General features: G+C 35.3%; 1 protein-coding gene across 3 annotated transcripts in view; it reads left to right on the forward strand.

Moving 5' to 3' along the window:
* MTX2 (metaxin 2) overlaps positions 1-10637 on the forward strand; it is a 58391-nt gene extending 47754 nt beyond the window's left edge. For 2 of the 3 annotated variants that reach the window (XM_090268027.1, XM_090268034.1), the window contains 6 exons: positions 295-371; positions 1651-1743; positions 2242-2280; positions 2667-2792; positions 3873-3949; positions 10175-10637. In XM_090268027.1, the coding sequence (XP_090124153.1) occupies positions 295-371; positions 1651-1743; positions 2242-2280; positions 2667-2792; positions 3873-3949; positions 10175-10358 (596 nt within the window). In that variant the 3' untranslated portion in view covers positions 10359-10637. The remainder of the gene's footprint in view (positions 1-294; positions 372-1650; positions 1744-2241; positions 2281-2666; positions 2793-3872; positions 3950-10174) is intronic. The other variant, XM_090268030.1, reaches the window with a different exon arrangement.
* Positions 10638-21425: the final 10788 nt, after the last annotated feature.

A 21425-nucleotide genomic window follows, 5' to 3' on the forward strand; every position in this document is an offset into this window, starting at 1 on the left:
ATTTGTTAGTGTTAGCTCTGAAAAGGGAATACTGTGGTCTGTTATATATAAGTGAGAACTCTAGAAATGAATAATTCAAATTGTTCTTTTTTCTTTTATTTAAAAGTTAGTCAATATCAGTATTTAAAAATTTATAGAATTTAACATACACATTTAACTGTAGTTTTCAAGTTAGAGTTTTATAAAATTCTGTGTTAATGAAACATATCCTCATTTTGTGTTAATTTCCTATGTTTATTAGTACAACCTTTAATTTACTGAAAGTGTTTTCACACATTTCTTTTTCCTCAACAGGTAAAGTACCATTTATTCATGTAGGAAATCAAGTAGTATCAGAACTTGGTCCAATAGTCCAATTTGTTAAAGCCAAGGTAATAAAAAAAGATATTAAATGTATTTGATCACAGCCACTCTTAAGTCAAGTCATTTGTCATTCTTTAGCATGACTTAACATTTATATTGATTTTAACCTAGTTTTATAAAATGCCAATATAAACTACTGGAGAAATATTTCCAAAATGTAATTTAAAAAATAATAATGCAAATCAATGGCAAAAGAGGTGATTTGATCTTTATAAAATGGTATATAATTTTCTAACTTATGAGAATTTCAGTCATAAATGAAAACTGTTAGGTTGTTAAAAATGTCAAGTTAACCTTTGAGAAGGGAGACACAGGATCTGTTTAGAAGTCAAATGTATTAATTTGTCCATTTGAATTATTCAGTTTAGATTTTAATAGTTATTAAAGAACAGCTTCCATTAACATTTTGGTGAAAATTCTTCCAGACTTTCTTTTCTCTCTGTATACATAGAGAAGCATAGATCATACTATTATTAGTTATTTTGCAACCTGCCTTTTAAAATCATCAATATTTTTGGAAATTCTTCCATGTTAATGACTACACACACATACTTATACATATATATATATATATATACATATATATATATATATTACCCTTTTAAATTGTGTAGTATTCTATTTTATGGATGTATTATAATTTATTAAGCCTTTACTGATAGACACTTAAGTTGTTACAAGTTGTTGACAATTTTTTATTATTGACTGCTAAAATATTCTTGCACATGCACCTTTGTACACTTGTTAGATTATTTCCTTAGGATAAATTCTTAAGAGTGATATTGTAATGTTACAGGATATGCATTTTTATAATCTTAAAACAGATGGCCAGATTGACCTAAAGGTTATATCATTTTATGCATTTACTCATTACTATGGTGTATTAGAATTTAAAAATTAGTATATTTCCCTATACCTTTATTTATTTTTGACCGCTTTGTAAGCAAAACATGTCAATCTTTTTGCATTTATTAGTAGTAAGGTTAGTCTCTTAAAATAAGAAAGTTTACTGACCTTTCTTGTTTTCTTCTTTTGTGAAATAATTGATAATGTAATTTGATCCATTGAAAGAATTATTTTTATAATTGCAAATGCTACTTATTAATGTTTTGTAGCAATTATTAACTTTTTTCATACAAAATTATTTTCTTTTTGGAGGCAGTTTGGAAATTAACCCATTGAACATTTGCAGTAAAAAGATTGATATTATATTCCTTGGTAGTAATATAACTGAAAGTTTTTGTATGTTTAATATTATGCTCTTAAATTTTTTTAAATTCCCTTTAGGGCCATTGTCTTAGTGATGGGCTGGATGAAGTCCAAAAAGCAGAGATGAAAGCCTACATGGAGTTAGTCAACAATATGTTGTTGACTGCAGAGGTATAATAGAAAACAATAGGTCTTGAAAATAAGCTTTTTCTTTCATAAAAGATAATATTTTCTTATGGTTATTTTAAAGTTATTGACAAATGGGTAAATAGTCAAGCTATTCTTGGGCTAGGATGCTTACCCAAATTATTTGATCATTATCTTTGAACAAATTGCTTGACATTTTCAGTTCTAATTTTTCTGTTTGTAAAAAGGAGTGATTCTTGCCTACTTATTATTTTACTTTGGCCTTGTGAAGTTTACTTAAATAATAACTATAAAATAATGTTATTTAGAGATGTACTATATGAATACAAAATATTTTTATTAAGTACCACTATTAGATTTAATAATTATGTATAGCAACACTAGTGAAGGAAAAAACCCCTCATATATATGTCTTTTATAAAGTTGTCTTATAAAAAATTACCATGGCAAGAAATACCTTTCTTTTTATCCATTTCCTTTTTGGTATTCTAAAGTTTTAGTGACAGTTTCTTTTGTTCCTAGTTGTATCTTCAGTGGTGTGATGAAGCTACAGTAGGGGAGGTGAGTGGTTCTGCAGCATTTATCTTAATTAAAATTTAATGAGAAAACACTTTTGCTCAGAATTGTAAGTCCCTGCTCATAAATGAAACATTGTGGGTTTATACCATTAGTGATATAGTTTTTCACTTACTTTAATTTTGCTTGCACATACATTTTAGGGAAGCTATATGTCATTGTTTGATATAAATGGTTGCAAAGTACATAAAAGTTTATATATTTTAAAGGGATTGTTTTAAAATTTTAATTTTTTTAGCTTGTGAGCTCTGTATTTTTTTCAGATTGCTCTCTTCGTGGTATCTGACTATATTTCCCTTAGAATTCTATTTATAAAAAGAGTCTTTGTTTTTAGAAAGAATGATGTTTTTAACAAAACCTTTTTGCTTTAGATCACACATGCTAGGTATGGATCTCCTTACCCTTGGCCCCTGAATCATATTTTGGCCTATCAGAAACGGTGGGAAGTCAAACGTAAAATGAAAGCTATTGGATGGGGTAACAAGACTCTGGACCAGGTCAGTTCAGATTGAAATTCTCAAAACCCTTAATGCCTTTAAGATAAACCTTCAAAGCATTAGGAATTCATTTTTTATATTGGTAGTCCTTTAAAAAATAGCAACATAATAAAAAACTAACAAAATAGTTGCTTTTATTTTCTTTGACTTGAAGTAGTTTTATAGAAATCACGTGCTTATTGTAAGACAAGTTATATAATACAGAAAAGTCCACAAAGGAAATAAAAATTGCCCCAAATCCTTCCACTTAGAAATTGCCACTGTTAACTATTTGGAGAACATTTTTCTAGATGTTTCTTAAAACATTTTCCTTAAATGGGATCATATTATACCTGCCACTCTATAACCTGATGTTTTTTCATTCAACAGTACATTGTAGGTATCTTGTATGCCGATAAATATTGATCTGCAGCATTAGGACTTAACAAAAACAAACAAAAAACTCTGTTAAATACTTGGTTAATATATCTTTTTTTGGGTCTTGAATTTACTGGAGTAGCAAGATTAAAAAATATAAACCTTGTCAAGGTCATGAGTTTGTACATCATGAGATTACTCATTGTCTCTCTTCCAAAGCTGTCCCTAGTCCTGGCCAGCTGACTCACTCATGTGTGCCATTGGCCACAAGGGGGATTGGGTAAATGAATAGGGATGGAGTGAATAAAATCCATCTCCACTAGTAGAAAAACAACTGAATGCTTAGCTCATGGTAGGTCAGCAGTATCATCTTTATTAGACAGGTTTTTAAAAAATATATATGTAAAGTCGTTTGAATATATGGGTTCAGGAAAACAGTTTTTGTAGAGAGTGGAATTTTGAGGTAAAAACTTTCTTGATAATCTTTATAAATAACTTAATTGTACTTGCATTTAAAGGAAATTAGCTCTCAAATTTTCTTTGTATTTTTTATATAGAAAGTATTATTTATATTATATGTGACTTATAGTCTTTAAATTTATTTTAAAGATTACCTAAATTTATATTTTTGTTATGAATTATAATATATATATTTTTAGATTAGACACATTTTATTGTCTTGCTAATTTAAATATTTTTCTTTGGAATCCATTGTTATATTAGGTCCTAGAAGATGTTGACCAGTGCTGTCAAGCTCTTTCTCAAAGACTGGGAACACAACCATATTTCTTCAATAAGCAGTAAGAAACTTTATCTTTTAAAATTATTTTCTTTTCTGTGTTGTTAGGTTACAGACTTATTTGTACCAAGCCTAGCACTAGGCCCTGGGAGACTGAGATTTCTAAAATGTGATTTTTGCCGTTAAGAATTTCTTTTAAGGGCAAATATGTAAACCAGTCGTTAGTGTACCTCATGATAGAGGTTATCCAAGAAATAGTTCAAGGTGCTATGTATGGAAATATGACATCTTAATTAACAGAATTATGAAATTGCAAAGTACTATTAAAATATGAAGTGTAATCACACTTTTCTATATAGTGTGATACCCTGTGCACTAGAAAAGTGAATCAAACTAAATAATAAAGAATATTGTTGGATAGACAAGCATGATTATGAACTTATCTTTTAAAAGTTACTGAAAATATTTGTAGAGCACAGAAAGGAAAACAAAGGATGTAGATTATTTATGTATATAGGTTAATTCATGTTTCATTTGTTTTGGTAATTTGGAAAAGAATATCTAATGTAGGCAAAAAATGAATTTTTTTAAAATTTTTTATTTATTTATTTTTGGAGAGAGGTGGAGAGAAACATCCATGTGTGGTTGCCTCCTACATGCCCCCAACCAGGGACTTGGCCCACAACCCAGGCATGTGCCCTGACTGGGAATCAAACTGGCGATCCTTTGGTTCACAGGCTGGCGCTCACTCCACTGAGCCACACCAGCCAGGGCATGAATTTTCTTTTTTTAATTTTAAAATTATAATTCTAATGTATCAGAATCAGCTATCCTGTGATCCAGTTTAAGATGGGCTTACATTAGCATTTTAATTTAATGGTTTGCTTAGAAATTCTAACCTTTTCTTTGCTTTTTAATAAAATTTTCTTGTTTTTTAAATTGATAATTTTTATAAAACTTTACTTGCTATTATTATTATTATATTTTACTTGCTATTATTTATTATATCTTCATAGGCCTTCATCTTCTACAGTCATATCCAACATAATTTTATAGAGATTAATATTTATAGCAAAAATGACTTTGATAGGTTATATTAATGTATACTATATATAAAACTGATATTAAAATAAAATTGGAGTTTGTTGTTCTCTGAAGAAAGGTCATAGAGTTCAAAAACTCCAGGAGTTGTAAAGCTCAGAAGGGTTGCGTTTTATTTTTGAAGTGCATCATTCTGTGTTAGGAGTTAGTTTTCTTATACACACTATCTTCATGGGAAGCCAGGAGAAGAGATCTAACTTATTTTTCTTATTTAAACTCAATGTCAGAGTAAGATTTGACATGTAATTTAGTGGAAATACTAAAAAAAAATTTCTTTATAAGGGTACAATTATATTTAAATTTGTAATGAAAAATTAAAAATCTAGAACAGTTGCAAAACTAAAATTTCTTATTAAGGAACCATTTAATTAAGGTGTAGGTTTTTGAAATAATTTTACCTTATATGAAACTTAGGTAAACATTTTTCCTAAACAGTTATGACTAAAGAATAGATTTAGTTTTTAATTTTAATCTTACCCCATTGTTAATGAATATTAACATGCAAGTAAACTTCATTTAGGACAAAATATCTGGTATTTTCACTTTGTTATGGCAAAATTTTTCTCATTCCGTTATCTGTCACAAGAATATTTACTTTGTGAGACATTATACATTAGTGAAAAGAACACTGTCTTAAGTCAAGACAGATAGTAGTATTGAATTGCAAGTCAGAGGCCCTGAATTCTCTCCTTGGATCTAACATATACCAAAGTTTGGCAGGTTACTTTATTTTTCTGTGTGTCCTCCCTTTGCCATCTTAGATTAGAATCAATTTTTCTCCTAGCTTACCTACTGGGGATATTGAGAGGGCTCATGAAAGAAACCCAACAGCTTTACTTGATGAGAGAAGGGGAAAGGGTAGTTGAGAGAGATCTTGCAGCAAGAATAGTAACTGGGAAAAGAGGATAAAGCTAAATGGAGGAAAGGTAAAAGGAAAATGAATTTGAAAAATATTAGAAATAATACAAGGTAGATACTGAAATATGTGGCTTTTTTGTCCATCAAAATATATAGTATTGGTAGCTTTTAAGTATTCAATCATATTTCTGATGCAACAAAAATAAAATCTATACAATGCTATCTTGCTGGTATGTGATATCTATTAAGACTACCTGCCAAAGACTACTAGGTCATCTGTTCCCTTCAAGTATAAAGTTGGAATGAAAAAACAAAACTTTTCTTAAAGTGTTATTTCTCTTTGACCTTTTTAATAAAGGAGAAGAAAGAATAGAAAAAAAAATTTTTTTAAATGTAATTTGGATAGAAAGGGTTATAGTATTCTAAAGCATTTATGAGCTCCTTGCAGGTCTGTGTTTTCCAAACAAAACCTGTTAGCTAGAAGAAGCTCAATAAATGTTGGTTAAAACTAGGTTAAGTTGAATGAGAAATTGGAAAAGGTGTTAGATTTTTGAAAGAAAAAAATACTGGTAGTAACCATTAAGTAAATGGTAAAATTTGAAAAGCTACCTTTATATATAGATGTAAAAGTATACTGAAGGTGAAAAATTTCAGGGAGGAATAGGATTTTATTGAGATTTATTCAATTAAGAAATCACCAGTTAAGAAAACTAAGGGGAAATAACTAAAAAATACCCAAAGGCAAAATATGGAAAAAGGTTGATGGCAAGGGGCTTGATTTATAAACTTGAATGACATTCCTAAAGATTAGTGGCCAGTATATAAATAAAGGATATGTAGATTATTTCTAGTAGTATGAAGACACAAGTTAGTAGTATAATTGGAAAAAAGGATTAGGGAACACTTGGACAGAATTAATGTTTTTGAAACTAGACTGTGAAAGTTATCAGAAAGAAAGAAAAAAAATATGGGCTCATAATAAATAAAGCAAAAAAGATGAGTGTAAAAAGATTTTAAATGGGAAAGGTTAGGAACACATTCACATTTAACAGTGCTGTTTTTATTTTAATATTCACATGGAAGAATACTAGATAACCAACAAATGTGCAAAGAATGATGATGTAAGATAAGAAAGCAATAATTTGCTTTGGACTTTAAAAATATATTTGTCACCCTGGAACATTTTTCTAATAAAAAGTCTATAAAGAACCCTGGCTGGTGTGGCTTAGTTGGTTAGGCATCATCCTGCAAAATGAAAGGTCACTGGTTCTATTCCCAGTCAGGGCACGTGCCTGGGTTTTGGGTTCAGTCCCCGATTGGAGCTCATGCAAGAGGCAGCCAATGTTTCTCTCTCACGTCAGTGTTTCTTTCCCTCTCTTCCTTTCCCTACCTCACTCTAGGCTTAATAAAAGAAAAAAAAATTTTTTAAGTCTATAAAGATAAATACAATAATATATATGAAAGATGTTACAAGTCTTAAGGGCGAGAGTTGCTATCTATATCCAAATTACAATCCACCAGCTACTTAGTAAGCAGAAGTGTGGAAATGTTACATTTTCTCTCCCTGTGGTCTAGGAGAGGTAATTAAAACCGGAAGTACTTAAAGCTCTTGGCTTGATTAACCAATTCAGTAGAAATATTGGGTCAAATGTAATATTTTGTGCTTGTCTTGCATATGCGTTACAAATATCTTTCTGAGTTTATCACTTTTTTTAAAGTCCGGTTTATTGTGATCTAATTTACATCTAGTAAAATTGGTACTTTAATGTGTATAGGTCTATGAGTTTTAGCAATAGTATGTAGTTGTGTTAACCACTACCATAAGTGTACTTTTTTAAAAAAAAAGACTTGATGTAGTTGGTAACTTATATATGTCAGTCAATAAATACAAGTAGTGCTGAAATTTGTAAGGATGAAAACAAATATGCATTAAGATTTGTGTGTGTGTTTTGACTTTGTATATTGTATTCTGCTTCCTGTTAGATGTTCTAAAGTAACTGGCCTCAAAGCTGATACCTTTATGTCACTTCAGATCAGTTTTTGTATGCTTGTTATCTGTATGCAATTCAGCACCTTTTGAGTTATGTGATGTATATTTGCAGCTAATAACATTATGACCACTTCAGGGGCACTTCTAGACCACTCTAGGTAAAAGGTACATTTACATATATTTGAGCTCATTCAGAGCCTTCATTTATTGATAAAGAATGCCCATCTACACTATTGGAAATTGCATCAGGGAATATATTCAGCTTTGTAAAGCTCTGGTATAAGAAGCAAGGGCAATTAACCCTAAAAAGAAGATTAGGAAAATAAATTCTGCATTGGTGAGATAAAATTTATCTTTTAAGGAATATGTTTATGGATATGGAAGAGTTGGTGTTTATATTACTTCTCACAGAATGCCTCTGCTCAATATTTATCCACCTTCTGCATCCTTGGTTCTTTTCAGGGATCCATTTGTTATTGATAGTTCATTTGTAGTGATAGTATCACAGTGCTATTAAGTCCAAGGACACTCGTGATTTTTTTAAAACTGTCCTCTTGTCTGCTCTGTTAAACATGGCTGTAGACCATATATCTGACTTTGATTAAAACTTCATGAATGGGTCAAAAGAAAAAATGTGAGTAAGTACTTTTGAAAAATTAAGTATTCTACATACTGTAGGCAGGATGCTTTCTTTTCTATTTTATTTATTCATTCAGCAAATACAGATTCAGTTCCTTAGATATTTTGCCTAGAACTAGGGATATAAAGATATGTGCAGTGTTCCTTTAAACACCTTGCAGTATAATGGGGGTGGGGATAGTTAAATAAGCACAGTTACAGTGTAGTATGAGAAGTGTATCACCTTTTTTATTGATTTGTTTATTGTATGATTCTGGAGTTTAGGGGAAAGACTAGTACTAGAGATAAATATTTGGGAATTGGTGGCATGAAGAGGTATTTAAAGCGGAACTGCATGAGTTCATTCACCAATAGTGATCAAGGCCACACAGCTAGAAAGTTAGTGGCAGCATTAGGATTCAAACTTAGATTTGATGGACCCCAGGTCTGTTCTGCCAAACAAGATTACTGCAACATATTTTCATTCAGGTGGGCTACACATGTTTTCTCAAAAGCTTTTATCACCATGGATCTAACAGCGGTAATTAGTTCATAATTATGATGGTATTTTCTCTTTTTTTGTAATGTTGTGCTAGCAATTATTTTAATATACAGTATTCCCTCACTTATCATGGGTATTACGTTCAGACCCCCCCACGACAGGTGAAAATCCACGAAGTAGGAACCTTACATTTATTTTAGTATTTATATATATTTTAAGGCTTTATAAACCCTTCCCACACACTTATAAACCATTCCAAGCCCCTTATTAACCTTTCCCACTCCCTTATCAACCTTTTCCACACTTTTATAAACACTACTTATGTTCTTAAACATATTCTACACTCTTAAACCTATGTAACTTTAACAGCATACATATACAGTACCACAAAATCCTGCGATATAGTGAAAAATCCACGATAAATAATTAAATGTAATATTTTTAAAAATTCTGCGATACAGTGAGGCCGCGATAAGTGAACCACGATATAGAGAGGGACTACTGTACTGTAGATCGGTGATGCCCCATTTATAGATCATTAATAGTGAGGTAGATAAATTTCATTTTTTGTTAGTAATATATAATTAAAGGGGAAAATTCTAGAAAAATTTTTGTTGAAGCCATCTTCATGATTATGTCTCTTTTAGAAAGCTAAGTTCCTTTAAAAGTGGTCAAATTAAAATGAAATCTTATTGTTAATATGTGACTGGGTAATCAGGTATAATTTTGTTGTCCCAGAACCACAATAAAGTCCTCTGTGCTTTGACATTTTGTTTATGCATCAATTAAAGCACTTGCTAAATTGTGTTGTATTAATTTATGTTTTGTGTCAATGTGTTAGAATATCTTGTTTTAATATCTCAAGCATCTGGCACAGTTTCTGGCACATTGGAGACCTGCAGTATTTATTTAGTGAGAAAGTTAATGAAAAAAATAAATATGATCAATTACACCAATATTATTTTAAGACATTTAAATAATACTACTACTTCAAAAAAGCAAGTCACACAACTAACAAATAGTAATTTAAAATATTTTTTTCATATCTTATAAAAACTCAAGTTAAAACAATAAATTCTGTCAAGTTGGGACAGGATTTATTTTTCTGTGACTTTGTTCTTTTAAATAGATGAATAAAATGTTTTTAAAAATAGTATATATCCTGCCATACAAGTCTAACGTTGTTTATGTTCCTTCCATTTCTGCTTTTGTTTTAGGCCTACTGAGCTAGATGCACTGGTATTTGGCCATCTGTACACCATTCTCACCACACAGTTGACCAGTGATGAACTTTCTGAGAAGGTGAAAACCTATAGCAACCTTCTTGCTTTTTGTAGAAGAATTGAACAGCACTTTTTCGAAGATTGTGGTAAAGGCAGCTCATCTATCAGATTGTCTTAGAGTTATGTGTTAATTTAGTTGTTGTTATAAAAAATTTAACTTTTGAAATATGTGTTACTTGAATGACATGGTAATGATATCAGAATTTTGAAACCAAAACCCTGCTTTTCAAAACCTCAAAACAAATTATATAATGTATATTATACATATACTTTATACTGTTGTTTATGTATACAACGAAATAATTCTGAATGACTTCATTTGATGTTATACTCTATCGTGAAACTTGTGTTTTCATGAAACTTGTATGCATGTAAAAATAAACCTTTAACAGCTGTATGGCTGGTGTATTTGCTTGATCTTTCTGAAAGCCACTCTCTGAGTTTAATACATGGAATAAATAGTGTCTTTTCTAAGGTTACTTTGTTAGATACATGGTTTACCTGGTCACAGGAAAAAGGTTCTTAACAAGTATGTTCTTGGAAAATGTGAATGATTACAAGGCAATTAAATCATAGAACAGATTACCACTTAAGAGCATTCTTCATATCTAAACTTGATAGAATTTAAAAACATTTCATCAGAGCACCTATAATTTACATTTGAAAAAGGAATAGTTTCAAGGACCTTGTTTTTTGGCACTTTTTATTTTGAGACAAGAATATTTTAATAATGCTGTTTTATTCCTTTTGTGGGGAAGGGAGGATAGTTTTCACGGAAGTATCAGTAAGTTTATATGTAAACACTAAGGATTATATGTTGTGTCCCTTTCAAATTTTCTAATATTTTATATAAAATAAGGGATCCTATTAAGAGTCAGATGTAAAAATCATTTTGTGACAATTTCTAGAATTATAGTACTTTTATATTTTCTTTTTAGGTAGCAAGCATTAACTAAGTTAATCCTTACAAAACAATGGAAAGATTTTTATCCCCAGTTTACAGAAGAGAAAATGGAGACAAAAAGGGTAATACTTTGCCCAAGGTCACAGAGTTGTAAGTGGTAGAGTTGGAATTCAAACTCAGGCAGTCTGGCATCTGTTTGGCTTTTAAGGAACACTATACTTTTTTTTTTTTAAGATTATAAATTTATACCATATAAGAAGCATATGTTATTCTTTTTACTCTAGGTCCTATATAAACTTTGGCTACTCTCTTTGGACTACAGTTGTTATTTATTGTAGTGTTCCTGAGCTAATTTTATAATGTGTATTATTATTAAAGTAAAAAAATCCCCAATTACCCGTGTTTTTGCACAATTTTTATGACAGGGTTTTTTGGGGGGAGGGGGGACAGGGGTATATATTTTTGTACTTGTTTTGTACTTAATGATGCCTTTTAAAAAACACTTTACCATAATTTTCATTTAATTGAACAAGTAAAATCTAGACTTCTTTCCTTTGACTGTTTTAGATCTAAAGGTATTACAACATGGGCTGTGATATTTTAATCTTAATTATTAAAACAGGCTATATTCTTACTTTAATATGAGGAACATTGGGAGACAATAGTTGTGTATTCCAAGTTGAGATATTTACTCTTATTTAAGACTGTCTGTGGCTCTCAGAGAGCTCTAGTTTCTCTCTTGTGTTGCGTGAATGAAAGGTGAGGAACTGCAAATCGGGTCCAATTCCAAAGGCCCAGGGGAAAATATATCTAAAAATAGAGGTATCTCTCCAACTTCAAACAAAGATTTAATTTATTAAAGGGATTATTTTATTAAAATTGAGTGAGATTGGGCCACATTTCTATCTAACCAGGGAATATATCTGGTATGAAAGTGTAAAAACTCAATCATTCCAATTCATGGCTTAGACAGCAACCTTTACCAATTTCTTCTTTATCTGTTTTGTGCTTATTTATCTGTTTTGTGCTTATCCATTATACCATATAAGCACCAACATAACATAGACTCTCCTATTCTCTATTTGTTTATAGCACAATTTAGCACACTATTTAGTGGCTCTCACAGTTTCCTAGGTAGACATTTAGTCTCAAGACTAAAATAGAAATAGATAGGAACTATGTCTTAGAACAACTCAATGCCCTGTACTTACAGTCTTAAGGATCACTTCAACCACCACCTCTTTTTAACAGAATTCACTGGGCACCAGTCAGCCTCAGAAAAGATGACTGAGAAGCTGGACAGAGATTTCGAGAGAGCTGAGTTAGACAGAAATTGGAGTCCTGAGGACTCCAAGAAAGGGGAACACTGGAAAGTCCCCATGCTTTGGTTTGCGTACCCGAAAAAGATCAATACACCATACATAAATAAATCTTTACAATGGCAAAGTCCTGCTTCAAACTATCCCATCTTCAAATTTAGGTTAAGGTTATCCAGGATTTCTAGTGGCCCTAGCTTCCTGCTAGAAGCAAAAATAAATCATCTATGGAGGAAGACCATCTTAGATCTCACTTTACCTGACATAATTTTTCAGATGTTTCTGGAATTCAATAAGAATTCAGCCAAGCAGAAGGAGAAATAATACAAAGGGACCACAAACAGAAAAACAAATGCAATGTAAACAAACTCACATGGGATGCAGATAATAAAGTCAAGAGACACAGAATGTTTAATATATTTAAAGAGATAGTGGGCATAATTGAAAAGTTGGACAGGGAGCTGGAAACTATTAAAAAGAACTAAATTGAAAAATACGTAACTGAAAAATATAATAAAATGAAGAACCCCAAGGTTTTTTAATAGTACTGTAAACCCAGTTAAAGAGAGAGTTAATGAACTGGAATATAGGTCTGAAAAAAAGTATCCAGAATAAACATGACTAAACAAAAGGATTATTTTAAAAATAGAGAAGAACAAAAACAATCCAATCATTATTACAAATGCATGGAGAAAAAACCTCACTGAAGAGGATGGAGGGAAAAGGTGCTGAGCTAAGTAACTAAGGAGATGAACGGAGTCTGTAAGACTGAAAACAAGAAACTGCATAAGCGCTGTTCCGTGGTTGGTAAAGTTGTGTCCCACAGGATACAGGTTAACAATTCTGAATTTGCTGTACATGCACATGGAATTGAGCAATTAAGTAAATGAATGGCAGAAAGTTTTCTCACTGTTGGAGAGGAATTTTACAGATAAGCAAGGGAAAATCTAGAACAATCCATGCCTTAACAGATTAGAGACACTAGTATGAATTCATATTTAGCTTAATATAGAAATGGGTAGTTACACTATTTTTATGGTATTTATACGTATACTGTTACTCTTGATAGATACGTATACATACACAGGTTAGTGTACATACGTATATGTTCCTGCTCTGTCAGATGAGGCTAGAAGCAATGTCGCTTAGTAGCAATGAGCATACCTAGCACCCAGATGTTGATTTCTGACACTGTCACAGTTGAATGAGTACCAGGGGGGAACAAAGGTAGGGCCCTCACCAGTGCAATCTAACAAATAATACAGAAGGCTAAAAGCAAAGGGAGACTTGTCTCACCCGCTAACTCAGCAGTCCTGGGCCTGGTCTGGTAATATTGTCAGGTGTTCCAACATCACAAGAAACACTTATGTTAGCATGGGAGGAGGAAAGTCCTTGAAATTCTATGTATCCTTCCCACTGTGGGAAAGAAAGCCTTTGAAATTGTGCTTTCATCCCAAGGCCAGAGAGGTGGGAGAGGGTCCACGGTGCCCAAAGGGAAGAGCCCATAAATATGATAATTTTGGCTAAGCCCCTCAAATTTAATGTATTGCCTCCCTTCACTTACTTGTTTTACAAGATGAACAAATAGAGTCTGCAGCAAGATAAGGATTCAGGCTAAAAGACCCCAACACATGCCTAAGTTTGGGTAGTCATGCCTCCCCACCCCCAAGAAAACCTGGCTCCACCTTTATCCACCAATCAAAATGTATCTTCTTCACCCCCATCCCACCAACTATATATGTGCTCAGAACAAAGGACTCACTCTCTTGACTCTTGGCCCTCATAGCACTCTTGGCCTTCTGGCTGCAGGGCCTCTGGCCACCCTAGGATGAGCTTGTTACCCGGCCTTTGGCCACCCTTTCTTTGGCTCTCCCACTCATTAATAAACTTGGTGTGCACACTAATTGACTCACTGATCTATAATTCTTTACTGAATTGGTGAGAGGAACCAGGGTTCCTCTGATAACAGATTTAGTGCTGAAACCTGGGAACCCTGACCCGTATTCCTGACCCGGGATTCTTGACCTGTGAGTCTGACCTGTGAACCTGCCTCGGATCCCACTCTTTGTCTTCAGCCGTTTGGAACACAGTGAGTATGGTCTCACTGGCAAGGATTTCCTGCCTTTCTCACCTTTGGGGTAGAGGAGATGCTATGCTGTGAGGGTGAGGAATTCAAACATACTTGGCCTTGTTTGGAGGTAGAAACAATGAGATGACTGCTCAGGTTCCACCCAGGCTCTGAAGACAAAAGAGACACTTCCTCCCACTGGCTCAAGTGCTCGAGTGCCCCAATGTGAGTGGGGGCTTTGCGGAGATGTCGAGGGTAAATCCTTAAGATGTGCAGGGGCCTCATAGGGAACTCCCATCACTGTAATGGAACTTTGGCTCGTCTGGGGACGTGCAAATACAGGCTGGTCACCCAACACTCCAAGCCCTCCTGGTTGTTTTAGGGGACAAACTGAGACATGAAAGAGAGGGATGACCAAAGGGGTAATGGTTTTTGGGAGCCTTACTCATAATCAGCACACTTTGATCCACTACACGGATTCCTTAGTCATTTCTGCCTCTGAATCTGGCCAAAAGAAAATCAGTTTAAATTATTGGTCTGTTGTAAATTTATAGCATTTTTCTTCATCCCAGGTGACTTTTAGAAACTCAATTTGCATCTGAATACTCCTTGCCAGAGCAGTCATCGGCAGCTGTCCGTCTCGAGAGACGATGGTGTAGCTTCTTAAGAGTCTATCTGCACCGCCAAGAATGGCTGTGCAGTCCAATTCGGGAGTGACACAGTATCTGTCTCCTCCCGTGTTGAATCGACATCTTGTGATGACGCTGGAGTGTCCTCTCCAGTGAAGCTGAAGCTACAGAGCCTGGGCAGGGTGATATGGAGGGTCTGCTGTTGCCCATGCAGCAGACCCCCCCTCTCTTCGCAGCTGAAGGGTCCAAGGGAAAGACGGAGTCAATACAGCTTGGCTTCAGGTGCGCCGCAGGAGTTGCCGGTGTTGACTACAACGTCAAACCGCCTTAGGGACTCCGGCTCCGGATTTTCTGTCGGGGTTTACTCCCTTAGCCTTTCCCCTGAAGAGGTATGCCGCAAGGCAGCGGAGGTTTTTTGGAGTCAGAGTTTTCCTTCTCTGATGTGCCCTGACTGGAAGATCGAACCAGCGACACTTAGCTCGCAGGCCGACACTCAATCCGCTGAGCCAAACCAGCCAGGGCTGCTTGCAGTATTAAGACCTAAGAAATTATGTAACTTGTAGAAGGCCGCACAGCTATTCTCCAGAACTCAACGGTAGTCATAGCCAGGGCAGTGGGCAAAGGAGCCCATGGCTCTCAGGTGAGTGCCAGCTTTAGAGCTGGCCTTGCAAACTGCCCTTGTCACAGACAGAGAAACTGGACACATTGACCTGAGCGCTGGTGGGGGAGCACAGCTTCCAAACCTGAGCCTGGGCAACACCCTCCATTTCAGGGGATCTCAGTTCTTTAGGGGGTTGGAACCCGTGGCTTGTGCAGCTCTCACTTTCTGAGTCTCAGTCTCTTAGTGCCAGAGCAGTAAGGAGGGGCAATGTTAACTTTGCCAGTAGAGGTCTTGAATTCTCTCCTCCAGAAGCTGCCACACCCCGCTGGCACGGGTTGAGCATTTAAAAGCCACTAGGGCACTCACTGCAAGAAAGACTCCTATGAAAGGATAAGTTGGGACATGGATCAACACTAGATTTTCCCAACAGTCAGAAGAAAAATTCCATGCAATGTTAGTCACACAGTAAAGCAGTCACAGTTCCAAACAACCCTGTGGCTCAATTCTCCACTTAGATTTTGTTCTCAAGAGGAGAGAGCAAGATTTTAGCCTGCAATGAAAAGTCCTGGCTTTTCCAGGTCCTGATCTCCTAAATAGGACTTCTCTTTCAAATAGCCTCGCTCATAAGTCTTTTTCCCTTTTCTTTGCTCCATTTACATATCTGCGACACCCATTCCTATCTGCTTTACAAAGTAATTGCTGTGTTTGTTTTCCAGCCAAGCAGCCATCTAATCACCTAGCAGGAGGTGACGCTATTTCTTGCCTGCCTGATCTGAGCCTTGCATTCACAGCTTCAAATTCGGTCTAGCTCCAATGTGCCGTGTTAACCAGGAACAAGGGTACAAAGAAAAATCTCACTCCTCCTTCAATGCACAAAAGAAAGCAAAGAGGGACTGCCTATATTACAGAAAAGCTGTAAAAAAGTTTTTCCTATTTTGTTTAAAAGCTGAGATTCTGTTTAGTAAAATAATTATGTGTCATGGTGTATTATTTAAATACTCAACTAACTTTCAAACAAAAAAATTCATGTCTTTCAAAGCTAAGAACTGAAGTTTTATCAGCCTATATTGATGTCACATACCTTTTATTATCACTTTAAATAGTCAAATATCATTTCATAATATAAATATTCCCTGGTTGACAAGATTTCCAGGATTTAAAATTGAAAAGACTTTTTCCTTTGGCTTTGAGGTATTTCAGAGGGCCCTTGAAATACCTCAAGGATTTATTCTTTTTCTTAAGAAGAAAAAAAAGAAATTTTAGACTAATCAGGCTTATTTAATACTTTAAGATACTTGGAAAGCTTTCTCAAATAAAGAAATTTTGTAAGAATCTCCAAAAGGCTACAAAGTTCTAATATACTTTCATTTATAATTCTAGTGGGGAAATAAGTCTTTGAAACACTGTAACTTCTAAACCTAGAAACTACTAAAATCTAGGAACAATAGGGCAGTTAACTCCCTACTCAAACTCTTGCAGAAAACAGCAGGGTACCTGCCTCTCCAACATAGAGAGAAAAAAAAGTGTCACGTTTAAATTGCAGCCGTTTTTCAGCTGCTGCCTGAGCCTGTCATCTCAGCCGTTTCTCTCTAGCCCCTGCCCAGAGAGAGCAGCGCAGGAGTGGTGGAGGCCATTCTGGGGCAGGCCAGCCTACTTCCAAGCTCATTTCTCCCTGCTGGTATTTTTTACAGAGATAGGCTTTGTCTCTCCTCTTTAGGCACTTTCTGTGTTTTAATCCAAACGACCCCCAAAACCAACACCAGAGTGACCCAGAGCCACATAGGTGGCAACTATTTTGCTGTAGTAGGGATGTGAGAAACGCTCACAATAAAAACTGGGACACAGGACTTGAGCAGTAAAGCGAGGCCTTTATTCACGAGTCTGCAGAGCCGGGTGCACCCTCACAGCCAGGAGAATGTGCGCGCCAAGTAGACAAAGGAAACTGGTTTTATAGTCTTAGCTTCCCCACCCTGAAATTGCCACCCTAAAGTGATTATCTTTTCCACCCTAAAATTGCCACCCTAAAGTGATTATCTTCTCCACCCTAAAATTGCCACCCTAAAGTGATTATCTTTTCCACCCTAAAATTGCCACCCTAAAGTGATTATCTTCCTTGCCCTAAAGTGAGAGTGATTAGCTTCCCCATCCTAACGCAATTAGCTCCCCCTCTCCTCTCCTTCCCCGTTTCTCCATTACTGGTTACTCCATTACTGGTTACTCCAGAGTTACAATCTAACACGGTTATCTAAATGCCTCTTCTGTGGTTTGTAGATATGCCAGTGCTGTCAGCTCCCTTCTCAGAGACCCTCTAATTACATTTGCCCTTTGTTACTACTGACTTTTTACTGGTTTGGGAGTCACCATGTCCTTGTTTCCAACAGGGACCTCCCCTATTAGATCAAACAATATTATATCGGCCTCCAGTCCTTGCAGGAAATATACCAAATGACTAGTGCCATTCTCTCCCTGACTCCTTGCGAGCAAGGAGCTGAACTTATGAAAGCCTTGAGATCTGCAAAAATGGTCGGGTTTAATCAAAGCTATTAACTTCACCAATAGCAAAAAGGGATACAAGTAGTCTTGCCGTGGCAAGCTCAGCTCTTACTATTAGTCTTTCTTTCTTTTTATTTATTTATTGTTTTTCTATTACATTTTTTCCCCTCATTGCTCCCCCCCAGCCCACCCCTTCTTCCACCGTCAATCCCCACCCCATTTTCCATGTCCATGGGTTATTTATACTAGTTCCTTGACTAGACTCTTCCCTTACTTACCCTCCTTCTCTCCGCCCCCCTCCCTCCTTGTCACTGTTAGTCTGTTCCTTGTTTACATGCCTCTGGTTCAAGTTTTCTCTTTTGTTTGTGTTGTTCATTAGTCTCCTGTATTAGGTGATATCATATGATATTTGTTTTTTGTTGTCTGGCTTATTTTGCTAAGCATAATTCTCTCTAGTTTCATCCATGTTGTCACAAATAGTAGGAGTTCCTTCTTTTGTTCTGCTGCGTAGTATTCCATTGTATAAACGTACCAGTTTTTTAATCCACTCATCTACAGATGGGTACTTAGGCTGTTTCCAGCACTTGGCTATTGTAAATAGTGCTGCTATGAACATAGGAGTGCATAGGTTTTTTTGAACTGGTGTTTCAAAATTCTTCGGGTAGAATCCTAGCAATGGAATTCCTGGGTCTAAAGGTCGTTCCATTTTTAGTTTTTTGAGGAAACTCCATACTCTTTTCCACAGTGGCTGTACCAGTCTGCATTCCCACCAACAGTGCACTAGGGTTCCCTTTTCTCTGCATCCTCGCCAGCACTTGTTGTTTGCTGATTTGTTGATGATGGCCATTTTGACTGGTGTGAAATGGTATCTCATTGTGGTTTTTATTTGCATCTCTCTGATGGCTACTGATGTTGAGCATTCCTTCATATGCCCATGGATCCTCTGTATGTCCTCTTTGAAGAAGTGTTTGTTCAGTTCCTTTGCCCATTTTTTAATTGGGTTGTCTGTCTTGGTGTTGAGTCATATAAGTTCTTTATATATTTTGGAGATCAATCCCTTGTCTGAGGTATCGTTGGCAAATATGTTTTCCCCATATGGTTGGTTCCCTTTTCATCTTGCTGATGTTTTCTTTTGCTGAGCAGAAACTCTTTAGTTTGATGTAGTACCATTTGTTTATTCTTTCCTTTATTTCCCTTGCCTTAGGAGATGGATCAGCAAAAATATTGCTACGTGGGATATCTGAAATTTTCCTGTTTATGTTTTCCTCTAGGACTTCTATGGTGTCACAGCTTACATTTAAATCTTTGATCCATCTTGAATTTATTCTGGTATAGGGTGTAAGTTGGTGGTCTAGTTTCATTTTTTTGCATGTCCCTGTCCAGTTCTCCCAGCACCATTTGTTGAAGAGGCTCTTTTAACTCCATTTTATGTTCTTTCCCCCTTTGTCAAATATTAATTGACCATATAGACCTGGGTTTATTTCTGGGCTCTCTATTCTGTTCCATTGATCTATATGTTTCTTCGTATGCCAGTACCAGATTGTTTTGATTACAGTGGATCTGTGGTATAGTTTGACATTAGGTATTGTGATTCCTCCTACTGTGTTCTTCCTCAAGATTGCTGTGGCTATCCGGGGTCTTTTTTGGTTCCATATAAATTTTTGAAGTACTTGTTCTAAGTCTGTGAAATAGCACTGGTATTTTAATAGGGATTGTGTTGAATCTATAAATTGCTTTGGGTAGTATGGACATTTTAATGATGTTGATTCTTATCATCCATGAACATGGTATGTGCTTTCATTTATTTGTGTCTTCCTTAATTTCTTTCTTCAGTGTTATATAGTTTTCCAAGTACAGGTCTTTTACCTCATTGGTTGAGTTTATTCCTCGGTACTTTATTCTTCTTTATTTGTATGTATATTTTATTGATTATGTTGTTACAGTTGTCCCAATTCCTTTTCCCATTGCTCCCCTCTTCCCAGTACTCCCCTTCTCTCCAGCAATCCCACCCCCTCTTGGTTCATGTCCATGGGTCATGCATATAAGTTCTTTGGCTCCACCCTTTCCTATATTATTCTTAACTTCCCCCTGTCTATTTTGTACCAATCAGTTATGCTTCTTAGTCCCTGTACCATTTCCCCATTTCTCCCGTTTCCCCCCCCAGTTGATAACCCTGCAAATGATCCCCACACCTATGATTCTGTTCCTGTTCTGGTTGTTTGTTTAGTTTGTTTTTGTTTTTATTTTTTAGATTTAGTTGTTGATAGTTGTGAGGTTGTTGTCATTTTAATGTTCACAGTTTTGATCTTCTTTTTCTTAAATAAGTCCCTTTAACATTTCATATAATAATGACTTGGTGATGATGAACTCCTTTAGCTTTACCTTGTCTGGGAAGCACTTTATCTGCCCTTCCATTCTAAATGATAGCTTTGCTGCATAGAGTAGTCTTGGTTGTAGGTCCTTGCTTTTCATTGGATTGAATACTTCTTGCCAGTCCCTTCTTGCCTGCAAAGTTTCTTTTGAGAAATCAGCTGATAGTCTTATAGGCACTGCTCTGTAGGTAACTCTGCTTTTCTCTTGTTGAATTTAAGATTCTCTCTTTATCTTTCACCTTTGGCATTTTAATTATGATGTGTCTTGGTGTGGTCTTCCTTGGATCTAGCTTGTTTGGGATTTTCTGTGCTTTCCCGACTTGTATGTCTATTTCCTTCACCAAATTTGGGAAGTTTTCCTTCACTATTTTTTCACATAAGCTTTTAATTTCTTGCTCTACTTCTTGTCCTTCTGGCATGCCTATGATTCAGATGTTGGCATGTTTAAAGTGGTCCCAGAGGTTCCTAAGCCTCTCCTCATTTATTTCAATTCTTGTTTCCTCATTCTGTACTGGTTGACTGCTTTTTTCTTCCTTATGTTCCAAATCATTGATTTGAACCCCAGTTTCCTTCTCTTCACTATTGGTTTTGTGTGGATTTTCCTTTGTTTCAATTAGCATAGCCTTCACTTTTTACCTTATGCGTTTGCCATACTCAAGCATATCTGTCAAGTCTGTGAGCATCTTTATTACCAGTGTTTTGAACTCTGAATCCGTTCGGTTGGCTATCTCCTTGTTTGTTAGGTTGGCTATCTCCTCTATCACTTAGCTCTCCCACTGGAATGTTAATCCATTGGTTATTT

This window comes from Furipterus horrens, unplaced genomic scaffold (genome assembly GCF_987537825.1).
Source record: "Furipterus horrens unplaced genomic scaffold, mFurHor1.1.pri manual_scaffold_1, whole genome shotgun sequence".
Taxonomy (NCBI): Eukaryota; Metazoa; Chordata; class Mammalia; order Chiroptera; family Furipteridae; genus Furipterus; species Furipterus horrens.